At 40.5% G+C, this 20783-nt stretch overlaps 1 protein-coding gene across 4 annotated transcripts in view; it reads left to right on the top strand.

Moving 5' to 3' along the window:
• The window catches only part of LOC124123932 (FYVE, RhoGEF and PH domain-containing protein 1-like), an 84351-nt gene that overhangs the window by 19858 nt on the left and 43710 nt on the right, over positions 1-20783 (top strand). For all 4 annotated transcript variants that reach the window (XR_006859374.2, XR_006859375.2, XM_048389373.1 and 1 more), the window contains exons 4-11: positions 3779-3913; positions 4001-4153; positions 4296-4429; positions 6026-6182; positions 8966-9053; positions 14975-15025; positions 15219-15277; positions 15967-16113. Coding sequence is in view for 2 of the 4 variants with exons in the window: in XM_048389373.1 (XP_048245330.1) it covers positions 3779-3913; positions 4001-4153; positions 4296-4429; positions 6026-6182; positions 8966-9053; positions 14975-15025; positions 15219-15277; positions 15967-16113 (924 nt within the window). In the remaining 2 variants the exon portion in view is untranslated. The remainder of the gene's footprint in view (positions 1-3778; positions 3914-4000; positions 4154-4295; positions 4430-6025; positions 6183-8965; positions 9054-14974; positions 15026-15218; positions 15278-15966; positions 16114-20783) is intronic.

Below are 20783 nucleotides of genomic sequence, written 5' to 3'. Positions count from 1 at the left end.
TGCAGTAGACTGCCTTTAACAGTCTGGCTTCATATGCTGATGAGCATACGTGAGGCAGATTGTTGGTTACTACCTGCGACAGGTCTGCAGTGATCGGTTTTCTGGTGTCTGGTCGGCCCGCTGATTTGTGTAAGCCTGTTAAAATCTTGCCTACCAGGAAATGGTTTGTACAGTCGGTGGAATTTGTGGTGTGAAGACAGCGCTGCAATGTAAGTCTTGACTGTGTTAGGCGAGTGGTGAGTGACTGACAGATAAGCAATAAAGTTTACGACCTGATCCAGCGGGACTGGCCACACCTCTTGTAGCTGGTGTGTGGACCGGAACTGGTGCAAGGCATTGATGCCTATTTGGTAAGTGGCCCATGTATTTGTAGGCAGAGATTGTTGTAGGAGTCTGCCGGCTTCCTGCCTCAGATCAGCCATATGTTGCACGGGATAGGTGTGGGATTCTGGTCCGCGTCTGGTGCTGCCTCTCGGAAGCGTTTGAGCTGAAACCTCGAGAGAGCACCGGCAATAGAGTTAGCAGTGGAACATACATACTTTGCCTTAAACATAATATTATATCGGAGGCACTGCAGGATTAGGCGAAGGAGTAGGCTCATCACTCTGGGGGCCTTGGTCGACTGTTTGTTGATTATTGCTACGACGGCTTGGTTGTCTCAGTAAAACAGGACCTTTTTGTTTGCGAGTTGGATGGCCAGTGTGATGGGGAACAGCTCCAGGAGCATCAAGTCCTGTGTAGTTCCATCCGTCACCCACTGGGTTGGCCATGCGCCGTTAAACCATTTGCCCTGCATGTAGGCCCCAAAGCCGGCACCACCCGCTGCGTCTGAAAACAGCTGGAGGAAATCGCTGTCTACCCACAGTTGGTCCTGAAACACTGAAATGCCGTTATAACTCGTAAGAAATGTTAACCACATTGGTAGGTCTTCCTTGACCCAGCTGGTAATCCTAATGCGGTGAAATGGTTGCTTACCATTGCTAAGCAGATCGATTAGCCTTCGGCTGAATGCCCTTGCCATTGGTATAGCCCTGCACATAAAGTTAAGCTTGCCTATGAGGGACTGAAGGGCCCTTTTTGTGACCTTGATGTTACCTGTTGACAGGATGTCTTGGATTTCCCTTGTCGCCTCCTTGATCTTGGACTCTGGGATTCTGATCTGCATTGCATTAGTGTCGATTTCCAGACCTAACAATGTCAGTTTGGTCGTGGGGCCCACCGTCTTGTCGTGCGCAATAGGGACCCCAAGCTGTTCTAGTGTATTCATGCATCCGTTGAGGTTGTCTGAGCAGTGGCTGGTGCCTGCTGTGCCCCCCGTTAGGAAGTCATCCAGGTAATGCATGATCGGACACGTTGGAAGATGCGATTGCATGCACCATTGCAAGAAGGTACTAAACGTTTCAAATATGGCGCAAGATATGGAGCAGCCAATGGTAAGCATTTATCATAATAGAACTCACCTTCGAATCTGATGCCTACTAGCTCGAAATCGGATGGTTGGACTGGCCTGCTTGGCTCCCCTCGCCAGCTTGTGGTTGACGGCTGCTCTTCTCTTGGGAGGCATCACGAAAGGTCGAGGTGCTCGTTTACCTGGGTAGCCGAGTTGGCAGCCTGCGCGGCATTTACAAGCTGAGCCGATTGCACGTTAATTCTGTTGCCACCTTCGATATTTCCGTAATTGGAAGACTCACCATCAGCTGTTGCCTCCTGCATAATGTGTACTCCCGGGGTTTGTCTTCTGGTTGTCCTGGCCTGCTTGGCTCCCCTCGCCAGCTTGTGGTTGACGGCTGCTCTTCTCTTGGGAGGCATCACGAAAGGTCGAGGTGGTGAGTTGGTATTCCACAAGTGTAAAATCGTCCCGAGGATGAAGTTCGGGAGTAGAACGGAATAAATGCGATACGGCGAGTGCTGAAATAGGTGGTATTCAAAGCGAAATCGGCGAAACGGTCGCGATTGTGTAAATGCGATACGGCGAGTGTTGGAATAGATGGTATTCAAAGTGTAATCGGCGAAACGGTCGCGACTGGGTACAAAGGAAATGTACAAAGCGTAAGCCCGGGGGTGATTGAGTTACGAGGGGTGATTGGGTTACGGACGTAATTAGCCAATGGTTTGGACACGCGCGATGAAGTCATTTAGTAGTTATTACTTAATGTAAATATCTGATCCATACACTGTTAGCATCGATGCAGGCACGACATATTCTGGGCACACTGGAAATCAAAAGCCGGATTGTCTACCGTGGTTACTCTTCTTGTGAGGCCTGTTGCAATTTCTGGGAACGCGGTGGTCAAGAATCTTCCAAAGGTGTTCAATCGGTGACATGTCTGGAGATCTGGCTGGACAGGGCAATGTTGTGACACCTTGCTTACCTCATACTGCAACACGAGGTCTAGGAGGATGTGCTTTTTTCATCCTGGAACTCAAAGTACTGATCTACGCGCTGGACAAATGGGATGATCACTGGTCTTAAGATTTAGTCTACATAAATGTTGTCGTATGTAACGCCAGCCCAGATCATGATGCTACCACCACCGTACCTATCGTGCTCTATCGCGCGAGATAGTACCTCTCTCAACGCCTTCTCCAAGCACGTTGTCTACCATAAAGCTCAAACAGAACCTCGATTCATCAGAAAACATGGTGTATCTCCAAAGCCGCTGTTGACGAACACCAATCGTCTGTGCCCACTGTTGTCTGAGGCGCCTATGTGCCACAGTCAGACGCATTCCTCAGAAATTTGTAACCTGTTTCGGATCGTTGACGGCGAAAGTCGGATTCTTGTGGCAGCCCTAAAGTTGTCTATCAGTTCTGTTTTGGGAATGAAAGTGTTCCTCAAAGCAATAGTGCGAACATATCGAACCTACCTGGGAGTAGTCTCTCTAGGCCTTCCTCTTCCCACGCTAATTGTAACCCCACCAGTTTGCCGATATCGTTTCATCAGTGGGGATATCACAGTCTTAGATTTATTTAAGCACTGACAACTGTATTCTGTTATTTGCCGCTTCAATCCATTTTTCCTTTTCTGTCATCTCGACTTCAGGAAGCATATTCCTTCGTTGTACCCAATCGAAGAACCATGTGGTTGTGACGTCATTGTCACGTGCTAGTAACCAGGATGTGGCATAGTGGACGGGCATGTGTTACGTTTGCAATCCGCGTTCTGTGACTGTGTCTCGTTCAACAATGCTGGTCATTTCTTTGTTATTGCTGTCATGACAGGGGTTCCCGTAAATATTGTTCCTCGTATAAAATTGTGAACTTGTTTGTTCCTTGAACCCATGAGACAGCTAGGGTTAAGAGTTAGATTTAAGGCGTGGACTATTTTGTAAAATTACATTGTTTTAACTATATACTTGCCATCTGACAAGTTATCTTATTTACATGTAATGTTAAGCGACATATTTTCTCTATCACCTTCTGCTGCCAATTCAGAACAACGTTTAAACGCATATCAAACTCTTAAAGTTATCAATCATATGCCTGTTGAAGCTAGGATGTGCATTCATTACTTGATGCTGATAATTTTTATATGCTTGGTGTGCAAATGCTGAAATATTTTTTTAACCTTGAATTACTGCATGTGCATCACAGAAGTGGTTTCCAAACGTGTGATTTTGGTAAACGTATTCTATACTATGGGGTGAAACATTTCAAATTTCATATCATGAAGGAAACAAAATATATTCATTTATGACTTGTCATTTATCTCAACCAGTTAAAATACCATTGTGCATTGTTTTCGAAGAAAATATATCTTTCAAATGTGTACTTGCAGGAAAATGTGGGTTATGTGAATGCTGATATACTGATGTCCCTAAAGCCAGGGGACACATTCCAAGTAAGACGGGGGAGTGTGGACGCTGTCATCACCGAGGAAACAGCTGGCAGCAGCAGCCACACCACGCATGAGGTTGGTGACATCCTAATCTGCTCCTGCTTGCTTTACATATTCCTTGCAGTATGAGTATAGAGTATATGTGATGTCCTTCCTTTTTAGGAGGTCACCGAAATACGGATAAGAAGACAGCGAGTCATCAAACGGCGCACAACTGCACAGGCGGCACTCCAGGACGATATGGCTTATCTGACAGTGACAGAAATTGTCGACACTGAGAGAACCTATGTCTCAAGATTAGACATACTCAATCAGGTAGAGTAGCTGTTCCCACATTGGGGTGTTCTGAATAGAACGCTGTTATGTAACTATGAGTGTAACATGGGGTAACATAAGATGTTGAATGTTCTGACATACAATGTACAGTTGGTGGTTCTGTAATATTGGATCATTACAGGTGAACACAAAGAACAAAAGCGTTAAAGCTGTCAGTGATGATATCATAAAGAAAATATTTCCGAGTTTGGCATCGATTTGGGAATTCCATAAGGATTACTTACTGCCGCAATTGGAAGAGAGACTCTCTAAGTGGTAAGTAAACTGATTTTTCCAATGAAGTGTGTTTTATTATTATTTAAGGTAGTGTCACATGTGTCATAAACGACAGCCAGTTTTAACGTTCTTAGGTTCGCACTCGCTACTTTCTAAAATATAATAACATGTCAGATTAGGCTGCAAATAAAAGGATCAATTTGTCTGAATTACGTCATCATCCATTTATTGATCGTCGTATTTCAATATATCAACGTCTCCAAACATAAATATCAAAGTATGTACTTATCGCACATGTACAGTCATAGAAACAGTACAAGAACATAAAGTATAACCAATATGCCAGTTATTTGCACTTTCCCGGTGACCATACGTGTGCTGAAATATTCACACTACTTCGTCACAGAAGTAATAAAATACATGTTCTCGTCACACCATGTCCTCGCCACATATATCTTTGTCACATAACGTCCTAGCCACATATATCTTCGTCACATAACGTCCTCGACACATATATCTTCGTCACATAACGTCCTCGACACATATATCTTCGTCACATAACGTCCTCGACACATATATGTTCGTCACATAACGTCCTAGCCACATATATCTTCGTCACATAACGTCCTCGCCACATATATCTTCGTCACATAACGTCCTCGACACATATATCTTCGTTACATTTTGTCCTCGCCACACATATCCTTGTCACATTATTTCGACATCACACAATGTCCTCGTCACACAAAATCCTCCTCACACAATGTCCTCATCACATATCCTTAAATCACCCGTATCCTGGTCAAACCTTTCCTAATCACACATATTCTCGTCAATCAATATCCTCGCCATACATATCCTCATCAACCATACCCTCATCTTACATAGTCTCGTCACACACATCATCGTATCACACATATTCTTGCCAAGCATTTCCGCATCACACATATTCTCAGCTCACAATGTCCTCGTCACAAATATCCTCCTGACACATATTCTCATCTCACAATGTCCTCGTCGCACATGTCCTCATCATACATATCCTCGTCATACAATGTCCTCGTCGCACATGTCCTCATCATACATATCCTCGTCATACAATGTCCTCGTCGAACATGTCCTCATCATATATATTCTCGTCACACAATGTCCTCATCACAAATATCTTCCTTGCACATATCCTCGTCACATAATATCCTCGCCACACATATCCTCACCAGACAATGTCAACGTCGCACAATGTCCTCGCCACACATATCCTCATCAGACAATGTCAACGTCGCACAATGTCCTCGCCACACATATCCTCACCAGACAATGTCAACGTCGCACAATGTCCTCGCCGCACATATCCTCACCAGACAATGTCAACGTCGCACATGTCCTCGCCACACATATCCTCACCAGACAATGTCAACGTCGCACAATGTCCTCGCCACACATATCCTCACCAGACAATGTCAACGTCGCACAATGTCTTCGTCGCACATGTCCTCATCAGACATTCACAAAATGAATAGGGCCAACAAAATGTTGTTTGTGATATGAATTTATGAAGCATAGCAATGCGTGCTACATCTTGCTTACGTTATTTGTTGTGTACAAATGAACATAACATGTGAAACTCTTTTTAAGGAAACACGAGCCAAAGATAGGCGACATCTTCCGCCAGTGTCAGCCATTCCTTCGTCAATACGCGGACTACATGCGCGGACTGCGGGGCGGTCAAAGGCTATTGGCAGAGTGGGCAAAGAAATCTGTGAAATTTGCATCGATAATTACAGACATACAAGTAAGCTAATTCAAACAAAACGGTAACTTAACCACAAATACTAAATACTAAATACTCTTTACAAATACTAAAGAAAAAGAACAATGAACCTACATTCCAGTAATTTACACTTTCCCGGTTACCATGCTGTGTGTATAGTCACATTACTATATCTTCGTCATTAGCCTTCTTTGAACGGTAAGTTAAATACGAATATTAAAAACTTAATATACACTTCACAGCATTAATGAATTATACAATACAATGTTAGGCTGGTGGCATGTTTGTTTGTTTGTTTGTTTGTTTGTTTGTTTGTTTATTCCGTCTGTAAATAATCGAGTCTGGGCCAGACAATCCAGTGATTTACATCATGAGCATCGATGCAACTGGGATCGATGACATGCATCAACCAAGTCAGCGAACCTGACCACCCGATCCCGTTAGTCTCTTACGACAAGCATAGTCGCATGTATATATAACATACACATATAACGTTTGTTATATGTTCTTTACAACTCTCCATTCTGCTATCTACCCGTTAGTCATAATCACAGGTGACAAACAACCTCTGTCAGAAGTTCAAGTATGGACCAACTTTAAAACAATTAAGGATGATGTCGAAGCATATGTCAAAATATTATCCAATAGAGAATGTCTTTCAGGGTTGTGGTGTCGTTGGTTGAATGCACAAACTGCAAAAGGAAACAGAATTGGAATAAACCCTTTTTGACCCATCCAGCTGTCATCCAAAGTGTGGCTGCCCCAAATAAAAAGTTCGTCAGCCTCAAATCACATAATCATTATAATGTAAGCATTACTACAGTGTTTGCTTTGTAAAAGAAGTTGATATAAGTGAAATGATGTCATATATAATCCAAGAAAGGTATCTTAGGAAGAAATCTGCCCAAACAATGCATCAGTTCTATCGACTTTTGGCTTGACTCTGAAACCTGAACATGTGTCCATTCTTCTTTTTAACTGGACTCCAAAGCTAAAATAATTCCCTACAAAGGACATAAATTGTTGGGTCCAGCAAATGTTCCACCAAATCCCTGTCTCAAAGATTAACAATTTTCATAAAACTATCAAGGAAGGACTTTCTGTTTATTCACATAAAGTTCTTGAGACAATAGGAATTAATACCATGTGGATTCGCAAAAACTCAAAGGAGTTGCTTGGTTTCTGCAATCTCAGTTACATTCTGACAAAACATTTGATTTTTCAACTTAGGACATCACGATCCCACACGACATTCCTCATGGAACATTTCTCACTACAGGTGGTAACCATAGATATAGTTACATCTCTATCTCCAAAGTGTTCAGGACAATTTGTCAAATGTCCTCTGGAGTTCAATAGGAAAATAAGTTGTGAAATGCTGGACTTCGTCATAGAAAACATCAATGTGAAATTTTGGTATATCATATTTCGGCAAGAAGTAGGCCTCCCCATGAGCCCCAAGTGTGCCCCCTTTCTTGCTGATCGTTCGCTGCCCATGCTGATCTGTTGGCATGTCCCAACATTTGTGGAAACAATCGAGCATGCTCTTTCTATGAAAAGTTCAAGCAACCTTCAAGGCCTTCGTAAAGATTTCAAAATGTTTTATGGTAGCCATGCGGAGGACATTGAATCCGGTGTTATTTGTTTGTTCAAACTAAGATATATAGTCTGACATATCTGAATAACGCAAAACGCAAATTCATTTTGCATTTTAGTCTTAGGTAATTTTAAGTATTGTTGTTAAAGTCTAACTCAAACTGACTGGGTTCACGAGTAACGATGTTCTAGTGAATATCATACGCTCATGGGTTTGGTGGGAAAAGATGACGATTTCATTTTTCTCATATGTATATATGCTGGCGATCGATTGACTACTGTTAGATATGTGTTGTTACAACTGTACTTCTACTGTACAATGTTAGTTTTCAAAATAGTCAAAATCATTCATGTTGACTTCATTCAAAAATATGATTGTATTCACGTGACACATAGAAATATGATTAAATTATGGAAAATACTGACAAATTGAAGTGGCCTTAGATTATTTGAAAAAACCCAGGCCGAAACGGCACCAAATAACACTATTAGCTTGTGAATCCATCGATACCACGCCAGGGCGTGAATGTGGTAAGGTTCTGACTTGCCACTTTTAGATGACTGTGGTGCAGTTGTCGTGTCTCCAGCAGTCGATACATGAATGAGTAATGAGAATAGTAACACTTTTGGTAAAATATTGATTAATATTTCTGTCCTTTTCAGGAGATTTGATGGCTCTTTCAAATACAGGAAAATGACGATAAATAATTTCAAATGATTGTGTTTTCTTTGGTTTCTTTTGGCGATTTCCTATGAAACTACGCATTTTCATCTTTACGATTATCATTTAAGTTATCCCAGTAATATATCTGAACTATGTCAGTAATACCCCACCATTCGACACGCTGTTTGCAGTACTTGTGTGGTAGAAGTTAGTGTAGCGAATGAACTTAACAAATGTTTCTTATACATGGCGATTATGCAGTGGTAGGGAAGCAGTAGAATGTGGCTGGTACTGTTGGGTTGAACCTGGGGATGTCTCAAGGTGTTACTGTCCAAGATAAGACATATATATGCCGTGGGATTTTTGTATAGAGCAGATGTTGGTTGTATACTAGAACTGTGCAGTTTGAGATAAGACATGCACTTATATCGCTGGACATTATTCATATTTAGACTTCGTAATTGAATTGTTTCTAGTTACATGTAGCACAGGGAACATTTCCCCAGCGAAGCATGCCCTTATGATTGGGGATGAACTGTTTCAGCAAAGCACGGAGTGTGATAACCTGACACTGGAGACTCACATGCTGGAGCCCATACAACGTCTGCCCCGGTACCAGCTGCTGCTGCAGAGTGAGTAACACATCTGTCTTCTGACGGCCGATAATAAGATTTATATTTCATGCCCTCCTATCTATTGTGGGAGAGTATATAATAACAACAAACATATTAAATAGTTTGATAAGCATTGCTTAGAATTTGACGGATGACAAAGTAGACACAATTTATGGATAACAACTTCTTTCATTACTGTAAAGGCGACGTTTCTGTATTTATTACCCACGTGGTGAAGATACAAGTGGTAAGACACTAAATCCGTACGTCACAAGGTTGACCTCGTTTTATTCGTTTTGTTTGGATAACCGTGACCTATGTCACACCGGGACTACTTTTTTAATTCATAAAAAATCGCGAGACATCATTCACTTTTACAACTGCAAGGCAGAACTGAAGGAATTTCATGAACGCGAGAAACATTTACACACACTATATTAAACCAAACAAGATCGTCACACGCATTAAATTCGCTTTGCATTCTATATTAGTTATGCATAGAGCTACTACAGACATTTCATAATCGAGCAATATCCATATGCAATGTCTACAGATGGATCAAGGGTCCCAATGAGCGTGACGAACCCGACCACTTTCGCGACTTTCAATTTGATTTAACGTAAAAGGTTAAGCGTGGTGAAATGAAGTCACTTACTTACGTTCGATGCTCCGGTTGTGCCATCAGTGTCGCCATTTGAAGCGTATTTTGTTATATTGATTCCGAAGGTGTTTGTTCATGAATGAAAATACACGACTGCACGACCATAGCACTAAAAGTGAACATAACCGATACAAATCATTCGAAAACTTCGTAAAAGTGTTTTGATTATGTGGCCCAAAACATCCCAAATGTGAACAATAACATATTCTCTATCTCTATGAGTAGATCACGGTTATCCTTTCTTATTCCGGTGGTGAACTTGCCCTTCGTTCGAAGCTGTCACTGACATGCAAGCAGACTTGAGTTTGTTGATTTTCACGTCTTCAGTATATGGTGGTACAGTTAACATGAATGTCTTTGGCGAACAATCTGATTTCCCTCTTCCAAAATGGTTACGGACATGATATAAATTCAGCTGATAGGTCAAGGAAACCGAACCATTTTGATTCCACAACCGGGACCCCGGCAGCGCGAGTGACCGACTGTTGGTCCGATATTCAAAGCGTCGGCGCTGTTATGTTTGCAAACACAACAGCAAGAGCATATTGTTAATGCGTATGCATAGAAATTTCAACAATGCCCATATTTGGGCATGTATCAATATTCATGCGCAACCTGATTTTGCAATCGGTTTCAGTTTGGTCTGTCAACGAACGAAAGTTGTTATGTGTTTACACTTAAATATATATTTAACGTGGGTAATAAATAAAATACCACACTCATTCTCGTTAGATACCATTTTTACGAAACTCGTGAACTTTCTATGGTATTTGTCCTCGCTTTCGCTCGGTCAGATACCATAGAAAGCCCACTCGTTTGTCTGTAGAACGCTATGTACCATAGTTTCTCTATAGATCCTTATACCGTTGTCAAGCAAGACTGAATGATGAACATGGTACAGAATAGTTATAGTTCAATCAATCTTTATTGGAGCCAAATGGACGACGCACCGGTATCAAGCCCACTCATGAAATTGATAACACTCTGTGCCGATTTCTCTGCTGGAATGTGAATGGTTTGTCCAGTAACCTCTCAAATAATGACTTTATTTCATATCTACAAAGCTTTGACTTTCTTTGTCTATCGGAAACCTTTTTGGATTACGTAGACTATGACTGGTTGCCTGGATATAAAATATTTTACTCTCCGTCGGTGAAATTGTCAGGTCATGGCAGGAATAGTGGTGGAGGTTGCTTTGCTGTTAGATATGAATTTCAACAGTTTTGTGAGTTACGTCGAAATGATATTGACAATCTTTTGACCATAGAAATTAAGAAAACTCCGTTCGGTTTACCAAAAGATATTCTGATCTTCTGTTTATATATTCTCCCTGAAAATTCAACGTATTACGTGAAAAATCCAAATGCTTGCTTATTTGATAAAATTGATAACTTTCTTCTTGACCTATCAGAGTATCTATCTGATTTCTTTATATTACTGTGTGGGGATTTCAATTCTCGAACAGGTACTGAGAATAACCCTCCAGAACCTGAATTAAATCACGGTGATCCAGATATTTTTCCTGAAGACGATCCTTGTGACATTAGTAAACGATCGTCACTTGATGATGTGGTTAACAAATTTGGTCGCTTTCTTCTTAATTTATGTTATGTATATAACCTGTATATCATGAATGGCAGAGTGAATGGCGACAGAAGTGGTGAACTAACATGTGTAAGGAGTAATGGCAGTAGCATTGTTGACTATTTTATAGCGTCAGCTGAATTCTTCAGATTTGTTGATTGCCTAACTGTTTGGGAGAGCACAGACTCCGACCACTCTCCTTTAGAACTACAGTGTGCATTTTATAATCCTGTATCGGAACCATTATCAGAGGATATATTTTCTGACAGTTTTAGATGGAATGAATCTAAAAAACCTGACTTCTTACGATGTCTAAGCCATACTTTTGATGAGGTGTCTGACACCCTGTTTCATACTTTGAGGAGAAATATGCATGATGCGGTCGATCTCTTTATAAACATTCTTTTGGAGTCCGGCAAATGTATGAAACTACGCTCGTGTTCAAATTTAGTTCCTAAAAAGCTGTTCAGTTTAAACGGCAAATGTAAAGAACCCAAAAGATCAGCCAGAAGAGCCCTTCGCGAGTTTCGTCGAAATAGATCAGAACTAAATAGAAGAAATTATTGTAAACTAAGAAACAAATATAAAACAGAATGCAGACAACACCTTAACTCTTTAAGACATCTGAAATTGAATAAATTAAGCAACTCATTAAAGAACTCAAAGCATTTTTGGAAAGAGATAAAATCTCTACGTAATCCAGTCATTGCACGTAATAATATTACAGGTCCTGGATGGCTTCTCCATTTCAAACAGGTTTTTGGAAATAACCATATTTTCGAGGATAACATCCATGAAGTTGTTAATGATGTAAATTTATCTGATGTTGAGCGAGATATTTTAGAATCGGAATTTGAAGTCGCTGAAATACACAATGCCATTAATACACTTAAACCAGGTAAATCTCCAGGCCCCGATGATGTCCTAGCTGAAATGTAAAAAGTTCAAAACATATCATTACTCCCTTTTTGCACAAATGTTTTAACGAAATATTCAGAAAGGGTATATTCCCAAATGCATGGTCTAGATCTGTCATTGTGCCTGTATTTAAAAAGGGAGACGTGACCAACCCCGATAACTATAGAGCAATTTCTCTAACAAGCATCTTAGGTAAACTGTTTGCTATAATTCTAAACAATCGTCTTACTACCTGGGCTAATGTTTTTGACAAAATCCCACCAACTCAAGCTGGCTTTAGAAAATCATATTCACCTGCTGATAATATTTTCTCACTTTATGCTATTGTTCAGAGATATCTCGGATGCCGAAAACGAAAACTCTATATTGCGTTTGTAGATTTTAAAAAAGCTTTCGACACTGTTGACCGATCTAAACTTTGGGATTGTCTTAGGGCAGCTGGTGTTGGTGGGAAAATGTTTACTATTTTAAAATCAATGTATGAAAATGTAAAATCTTGTGTACGACATAATAGTGGAGTCACCGATTATTTTGACTGCCCCATGGGAGTTAAACAAGGTTGTATCTTGAGTCCTCTCCTATTTTCATTCTTCATTAATGAGCTTTCCTTCGATGTTCAACAAAACGGTAAACACGGAGTGCAATTATACCCTGACCTTTATGAATTACTTATATTACTTTTTGCCGATGACGTGATTCTAGTCTCTGACTCTATTATCGGACTCCAGAAACAAATTGATATACTATACAGTTACACTGTTACATGGAAGCTATCTGTTAACTTGGAAAAAACTAATATTATCGTATTTAGGAGAGGCGGTCCTCTTGCATCGAGAGATAAATGGTTCTTCAATAACCACCCTATAAATGTTACAAACATGTATAAATACCTCGGTGTTGTTTTACCGTTTAACCTTAATCTTAAACATCTAGTTAACGATCTCGCCCTACGAGCAAAAAAGGCCCTAATAAATCTATTTGTCGTTCTAGATAAATTGCGTGTTATCTCACCTACTATTTTCTTCAAAATGTTTGATGCTCAAGTTCAGCCAATCTTATTATATGGATCAGAGGTCTGGGGTTTTGAAACCTATTACAATATTGAAAAGGTACACTTAACTGCATGTAAAAGATTTCTAAATGTTTCTAAATCAGCTCCAAATCATATGGTCTATGGCGAATGTGGTAGATACCCGTTATATATTTGTTCATATTTACGTTTACTCAGATACTGGCTCAAAATAACAGAGATGTCGCGGGAACGAATCCCAAGAAAATGCTACGAAATGCTTGTCTATCGTGATAGTGTTGGTTACGTAACCTGGGCATCAAACATTAAGCATTTACTCTTCTCTCACGGATTTGGATATGTTTGGCTAAATCAAAGCGTTGGAGACAAAATGTATTTTCTTAGCTCTTTTAAGCAGGTAGCAATTGATATGTTTACTCAAAACTGGAGGTCGTCACTAGATAACAGTACACGCTACGACGTCTATAATACCTTTAAATATTGTCTAACACCAGAGGTTTACCTGCATACTATAACAGAGAGAAAAATTAGAGACACATTTATTAAACTTAGGCTAGGGTTAAATGATTTGATGTGCAACAGGGGTCGCTTCTCCTCTATTCCTAAGGATATGCGTTTTTGTCCATTCTGCGAAAACCATATTGAAAACGAATTACACTTTTTGTTTATATGTCCAATTTACGACAACCTAAGATTGAAATATATGCCTGATATCACTAAGAACCACTATTCCATGAACAAAATACTATCTTTTAATGGTATCCCTAGTCAAAAATTAACTAAGATATTACAATACATCTATCAAAGTCTGCGAGTGCGTAGTAAATTACTTAGTGAATCCGATATGTCCAGAAAAAAATAGTTGTTTTGAAACTTTCGCATCTAAATCAGGAGTATCTACATTTCATTTTTGTCTGTTTGTTTCTACTAGAAATGCATAATTATACATTTAAATTGTCAAATTGTCATGACATGATGAGTCTATTACTGATAGATCATTTTGTATTGAACGTCGTGCTATGCTATTCCATTCCTTTTGTATTTTATACTACTACTGCAACTGTGGTTATTACCACTGTTATTACAATACCTCATATTAGTTATCCAATAATTATATAATGCGCTGTACAGCTGTAAATGATATTGTTTATCTGTATGTGTATATGGGCCAATGGCCTTTCATACAATAAAGATTGATTGAATAGTTATAGTAGGTTTGGGGAATAACAGTAACAACATGAGTGGGATAACATGACTAGGTTAAGTAATGACAACAGAATGATAATACTGTAGCAGGAAGATGGACAGACACATGAGGTGGAAGCCAATGGGACATGAAGCCAATTAAACAGGATAAGGTTAAGGTAGCAGCAGGTTGTTGTTTATTGCTTAATGATTTCATAGTAGGCGGATGGGATGAAATAGCCTTGATCTCTGTTAATTGATGGCATGTGGCGGCGAATGTGGACAAAACTTCAACTTCAAAATCAGACAGTAAATCAGCCATCTCGGACCATATCAGCAACTGCCCCAATCACAACATCAACTGGGAAAACGTCCAAATCCTCTTCAACAACCTCCGTGACTTCACAAAATGAATACTAACAGAACCAGTCAACATTCCTTGTTAGTTTCAGGTTAACCCGCCATCATACATGGGTGTATACTTTCTTATGCCCGGCAGTTTTTTTGGGAAAATTGAACCGAAAGTAATAGTATTTTTGTTTTTTCTCTATTACTATTCAGGATATTTGACTTATCTGCGCGAGGACTCCCCTGACATGGAGGACGCTACAGGTAATACTGATTGCGGCACTCGACACTCTTCGTGTTCAGGTGCTTAACCCTTCCCGGTTTTTGTCTCAATAAGGGAACGCATAAAGTTCAAATAGAACATGTCATGATTCATAAAGTTTGTAAAGTTTGTTTCCATTTGTGCATTTCGTCGTTTATCTTCACAATGCCTCATGAAACGTTCTGCAATGTCTAGTGGCACTCAACATGATAAAACGGGTGGCGGAGTATGCAGACGACGTGTTGCTGAAAACGGTGAGTGAAATAAAACCGACGTTCATTGGTCGCGTTTCGCATCTTCATAATATATGAACATAGGAAATAAGACTTATATATAAGTCTCGTGCAACTGTTACGGGCATCAGTACTTTAATAATGAATATGTCTTTAGAAATTACTCGATTCCGATTGATCAATTAGACGTTTGAAATCACAAAAGCTACTTCGCAAAAACTATTATTGACATCATGCAGTAGTTAATACAACACTACAGGATATGTGGAGCAGGGAAATCGACTACTATAATTGGGACAACAGAGAGCTCCTACTGTGACGTCATATCCAGAAAATTTTATTCATCTGCGCGAAAACGTCATATACTGTGCATCACGATGAACTGTGTGACGTCATTGGAGTTGCGTTCCGTTTCAACTAAACTTTGCAAAGGTTGTTTCATTTCTCGAAGGGTGTCGACTAAATATTTGCGTACGAAGTAGCTGTCACCATTGGAGTTCAATAATTGTGTCGTGGTGGAATGGAGATAAACATGCTGTTATTCCAGAATCTATGTCGGTCAGCACTAAGAACACATGGTGGCTATCACCCACGTTTACATTACCGATCTCTTCATCGTTGTGTCTCAATTGTTTCGTTGCCATATTCCATACACTACCTTGCGAAAGTTTCATAGTACAATCTTTTGTGTCTAATTTTTAATTTTTCAGGACAATCTTCAGAGCACGCTTAAAGCATTTCAGAAGATACACGGTGAACTCACGGACAGCACGAGGAAACGCGTGTTGGTGAAAGAGGGCAGGATCAGCTACATCGATGGAATCACGGAGCAGTCACACACCAGCTATCTCTTCCTGGTTAGTCTACACACGCGGAGGCTGGACGTGTTGACATCTTATTAAAGCCACTTCGTGGTATTCTCCTAAGTGTAGATGTGTGGTACATCTTAGTTAATGATGTTGACACCAGAGTTTCCACATCACGTGCATCATCATAGTACATGTATATAGAATACTAAATGAGCTCCTGTGCAATACCAATTTTATGAAACGAGTGAATAGTTCTGGTATCTGACGAGCGAAAGCGAGCCAGATACCACAACTTTTCACGAGTTTCATAAAATTGGTAATACACGGGAGCTCGTTTAGGACCCAAAGTTCAAAGTTTACAATTACGTCACATTATCCTATGACGTAATTTGTGAAATTTTGTTGCAAGATCCACCGGCGAAACAATGCCATGTGACGTCAGCCTAGCAAAAGGGTTGCTCGGGTGATCGAGTGTGCATAAGCTCCTTTCAGTGATCTATCATCTCTATACGCAATGTCGTTGAATAAGCCCAGGGATGTTGAGAGTTTTAAATATTTGTTCGTGAAACTTGTTCCCGCAGTACATATTAACACACGTTTTGGTATTACACAATGTGTAACACAGCTGTATGTTTATTAAACGGATGATCTCTTCACGGGCAAGTGATAAATTATTCTTCCCCGCTCTGAAGGCGTCGAAGTATACGGGAACGGTTAATTTAAAAAAAAAAAAAATTTTTTTTGGGGGGGGGATGTCGACATATTGGTTTATTTGAAATTTAAAGCCACGCATTTACCGAAACGAAACATACAAATCATGTACGTGGAATGTTGGTGCTAATCTTTTCCAGCAATAAGCGATACTTCAAAATCGTCTTGCTATTCTGAGACTTAGTCACGTTTCGTAATGCAGATTACCGGTGAAATTTGTTCATTTTGTTTTTAAAAGAGCTAAAAATGTTTAGGGGAATATATATCTCATTTCGCAAAAGTTAGCCGGTTTATATTTTGTAAGAATAAACTATTGCGCATTGAGCGATTATTATAGGCGTAGTACAGAGCTTTATCGCGCACTGACCTTGCAATAATGCTGTACATCGTATCTTACTCAAGCTGTATCACTGAGTGTGAGTGGTTACCTCCCTTACCCGAACAGCTCTATTGCGCACTACCTTTGCAATGTGTCGTATGTTATTCAGGCAGCCATCGAGAAAGGTTCCACTCTCATTTTTTGCATTTATAATTTACTCTAACGTTAATTTCAAGATTTACAGTACACACTATTCAAAAGAAATTAAAGAACACTGATTCTTTCATATGACTATGGTTAGTCATTAGAAAAAGCGATAGAGCGAGAACGCGAGAAAGCGATATTTCCCATAATGCCTTACATTAAAACGGTTTTTGCTGATATTTAGTGATCCATTCCTGTAATTCTCATCGCTATTTTGCCTCTTATGATTAGATTTTTTAAATATCTTGTAGTAGATAAATATGTTACAAAATACACAAATAATGTTTTCTCGTTTAGCTTGTATGTGGTTAACAATTGTGCGTTCTGATGTGAGTTATGTAGTTATCTACTACATTTTTACACAGACAATGAGTCGGACACACACACACACACACACAAACACACACACACACACACACACACACACACACACACACACACACACACACATAATTTTGACAAAACTATGCTTAAGATATACATAAAATATTACAATGATAGCTGATTTAATATATGTTATAGATAATCATAGTAATGCATTTCATTTCTGATGTTCCCCGTGATATTACTGGATTATTGTTAAAAGCGACGTGAAACCATTCTCACTAACTCACAGCGGTGTTTATCAGTTTACTATATGCATGTACATATATTTGTAGATTTGCACAAGACAAGAAACACAATTCAAGTTAAACATACATTAAATGTCAAAAAGAACATTTACGGATAACAGTATGACACACTGTAACATCATATACTACCGAAAACAAGTTATAAAACACCCACAAGTATAAGATTGTATTTTTGCAAACCAATCAGCCATGACTAATTAACCATAGTCTTCTTAACTTCTTTTGAAAAGTAAATATTTAGATTTTAACCTGATTTATTTAGAGCGTATTGCCAAATCATAAATATATGAACTTGCATACAGTAATTTGATAAACACCGCTGTGAGTGAGTGAGTGAGTGAGAATGGTTTCACGTCGCTTTTAACAATAATCCAGTAATATCACGGGGAACACCAGAAATTGGGCTTCACACATTGTACCCATGTGGGGAATCGAAATGGGTCTTCGGCTTGACGAGCGATTGTCTGTGTAAAATGTAGTAGATAACTACATAACTCACATCAGAACGCACAGTTGTTAACCATACAGTTTAAATGGATAGAGAATTGTTACATATAGATAAACTAATTGAGGCTGCAGACAAGACTCACACAAACAGGTCGTACAGGTGACAGGCCAAGAAGTGGAAGACCCAGGGTCCCAACCGCCAATGAAGATCGGTACCTCCGCATCTTACATCTACGCAATCGTTTCGTCACTGTGACGTCATCGGCAGCCACAGCCTTACATCATGTGGTCAGCAGAAGGACAGTTGCCAGGCGTCTTCGACAACACAGTATTCGGGCCTACCGGCCCTTTCGCGGGATGACCTTGGGCCGTCGTGACCGACGTAACCGCCTCCATTGGGCAAGAATGGTACAGCGGTGGCAAAACAGGAACTGGCAACGAATTCTATTCTCTGATGAGAGCAGGTTCCAGTTGTATCGAGCTGATGTCCGTGTGCGTGTGTATCGTCGGAGAGGAGAGAGAACAGCCCAATGTTGTGTTCAGGAGACCGTGCCATTCGGTGGTGGAAGCGTCATGGTCTGGGGTGGGATTTGCAGGGACCGTACAACAGACCTGGTTGTCTTTGACCGTAATTTAAATGCGTCTACATCGACCGTGTATTGCGTCCTGTGGTGCTTCCCTTCCTCCAGAGGAATCCCAGAGTAATCTTCCAACAGGACAACGCTCGCCCCCACACCGCCAGGATCACCAGAGACTTCCTAACTGCAAATAATGTAAACCTTTTGCAATGGCCAGTAAGATCGCCTGACTTAACACCCATTGAGCACTTCTGGGACTATCTGGACAGACAAATAAGGGAAAGAAATCCCCCTCCGTCAAGTCGTCAAACGTTGATTCAGGCACTGTTGGAAGAATGGCGAGCCATCCCCACTGACATCATCAGAATCTTATAAACTCCGTGCGGCGACGTGTCCATGCCTGTATTCAGAGCAATGGAGGCCATACGAGATACTGACAGTAATGCATTTGTGAAAAAAATGCGTTTTCTGTTTTCGTTCAGATGATTTGTTTATTTTGCAAATTGACATTTACCCCCTGTGTCATTCCTTACCTGATATTGAAGTTCCCGTAAATGCCACCTTTGTGGAATTTGAATCAGAACATTGTCAGATAAATTTTCTTTCCAACTCGCAACACTATATTTTTGTGATATATTTGATAATGTTGTCAACACCAAATCAATGTTGGTATAGTTTCTTTTGCCCGTCAGTTTATATATACTCTTGAAAAAAAGGAACTTGACACTGACTTTCAAAATGTAATATAATGCGATTGTTTCAAAATAGGACACAGAAACCATATTTGAAACACTGTTCAAGATCAATGTACACAATGTTCAAAACATTAATCGTGTCACCTAGACAGACCCACGTACACGATACAGTTAATGTCACAAGGGTGCAGAAAATGTCAGTATCGGTTGTGCCAACCACGTGCATCAATCACCGTTTGACACCGACGACCCATAGATGCAATCAAGTTGTCAATAACACGCTGTTGCATGTGCTGCCACTCATGCTGAAGTGCATCAAGAAGCGCCGGAAGTGTTTGGGGCGGTGGATTCCTTCTGCGAACGCGTCGATCCAACTCGTCCCACAGATGCTCAATCGGGGACAAATCTGGTGACCGGCCTGGCCAAGGTAATGTCTGGATGTTGTTGTGCTGTAAGAAGTCCTGACAAACACGTGCAATATGCGGTCGAGCGTTGTCCTGCTGGAACTGTCCGCCATAAACGTTGACGTGAGGAAGAACGTAAGGCTGTAGGATCAAGTCTCTGCAACGCATACCTGTCAAGAGAGGCGTTCTACCACCATGATGAATTCCGGCCCATACCATGACACTCCCGCCGCCAAATGGGACAACCTGCTGCACACAGTTGGGGGCGTAACGTTCACCCCGACGTCTGTAGACACGTGCGCGCCCATCAGCACGTGTGAGTAGGAAACGGGACTCGTCAGTAAACAGTATGTTTCTCCACCTTGCACGTGCCCATCTAACCCTCTGTTGGCACCAAAGCAGACGGTCCGCCAGATGACATGGGGTCAATACATGACGTCGAACAGGTCTTCGTGCAAAAAGTCCAGCCTCCTTCAGTCTGTTGCGTACCGTTTGAATTGATATTGCATGCCTAAAAGGAGGATCCTGTGCTGCACTTTTTTTACAGACGGTTGCGTTTGGATGAAGCTGTAAAATTGATCCCCAAACGCTACGTTTATGTGCTTTGCATGTGTTTTCGCGAATTATAGACACATCATCTTTCTGTTTGACTTATTTGGTTCTCATTTAATGTAATTATTTTAGATATTTGGCAAAAAGTGGTTTTACATCTATGTCAAGTTTCTTTT

The sequence above is a fragment of the Haliotis rufescens genome, unplaced genomic scaffold, assembly GCF_023055435.1.
Source record: "Haliotis rufescens isolate VD_foot unplaced genomic scaffold, xgHalRufe1.0.p SCAF_8, whole genome shotgun sequence".
Lineage (NCBI taxonomy): Eukaryota > Metazoa > Mollusca > Gastropoda > Lepetellida > Haliotidae > Haliotis > Haliotis rufescens.
This window is presented reverse-complemented; position numbering and strand designations above follow the sequence as displayed.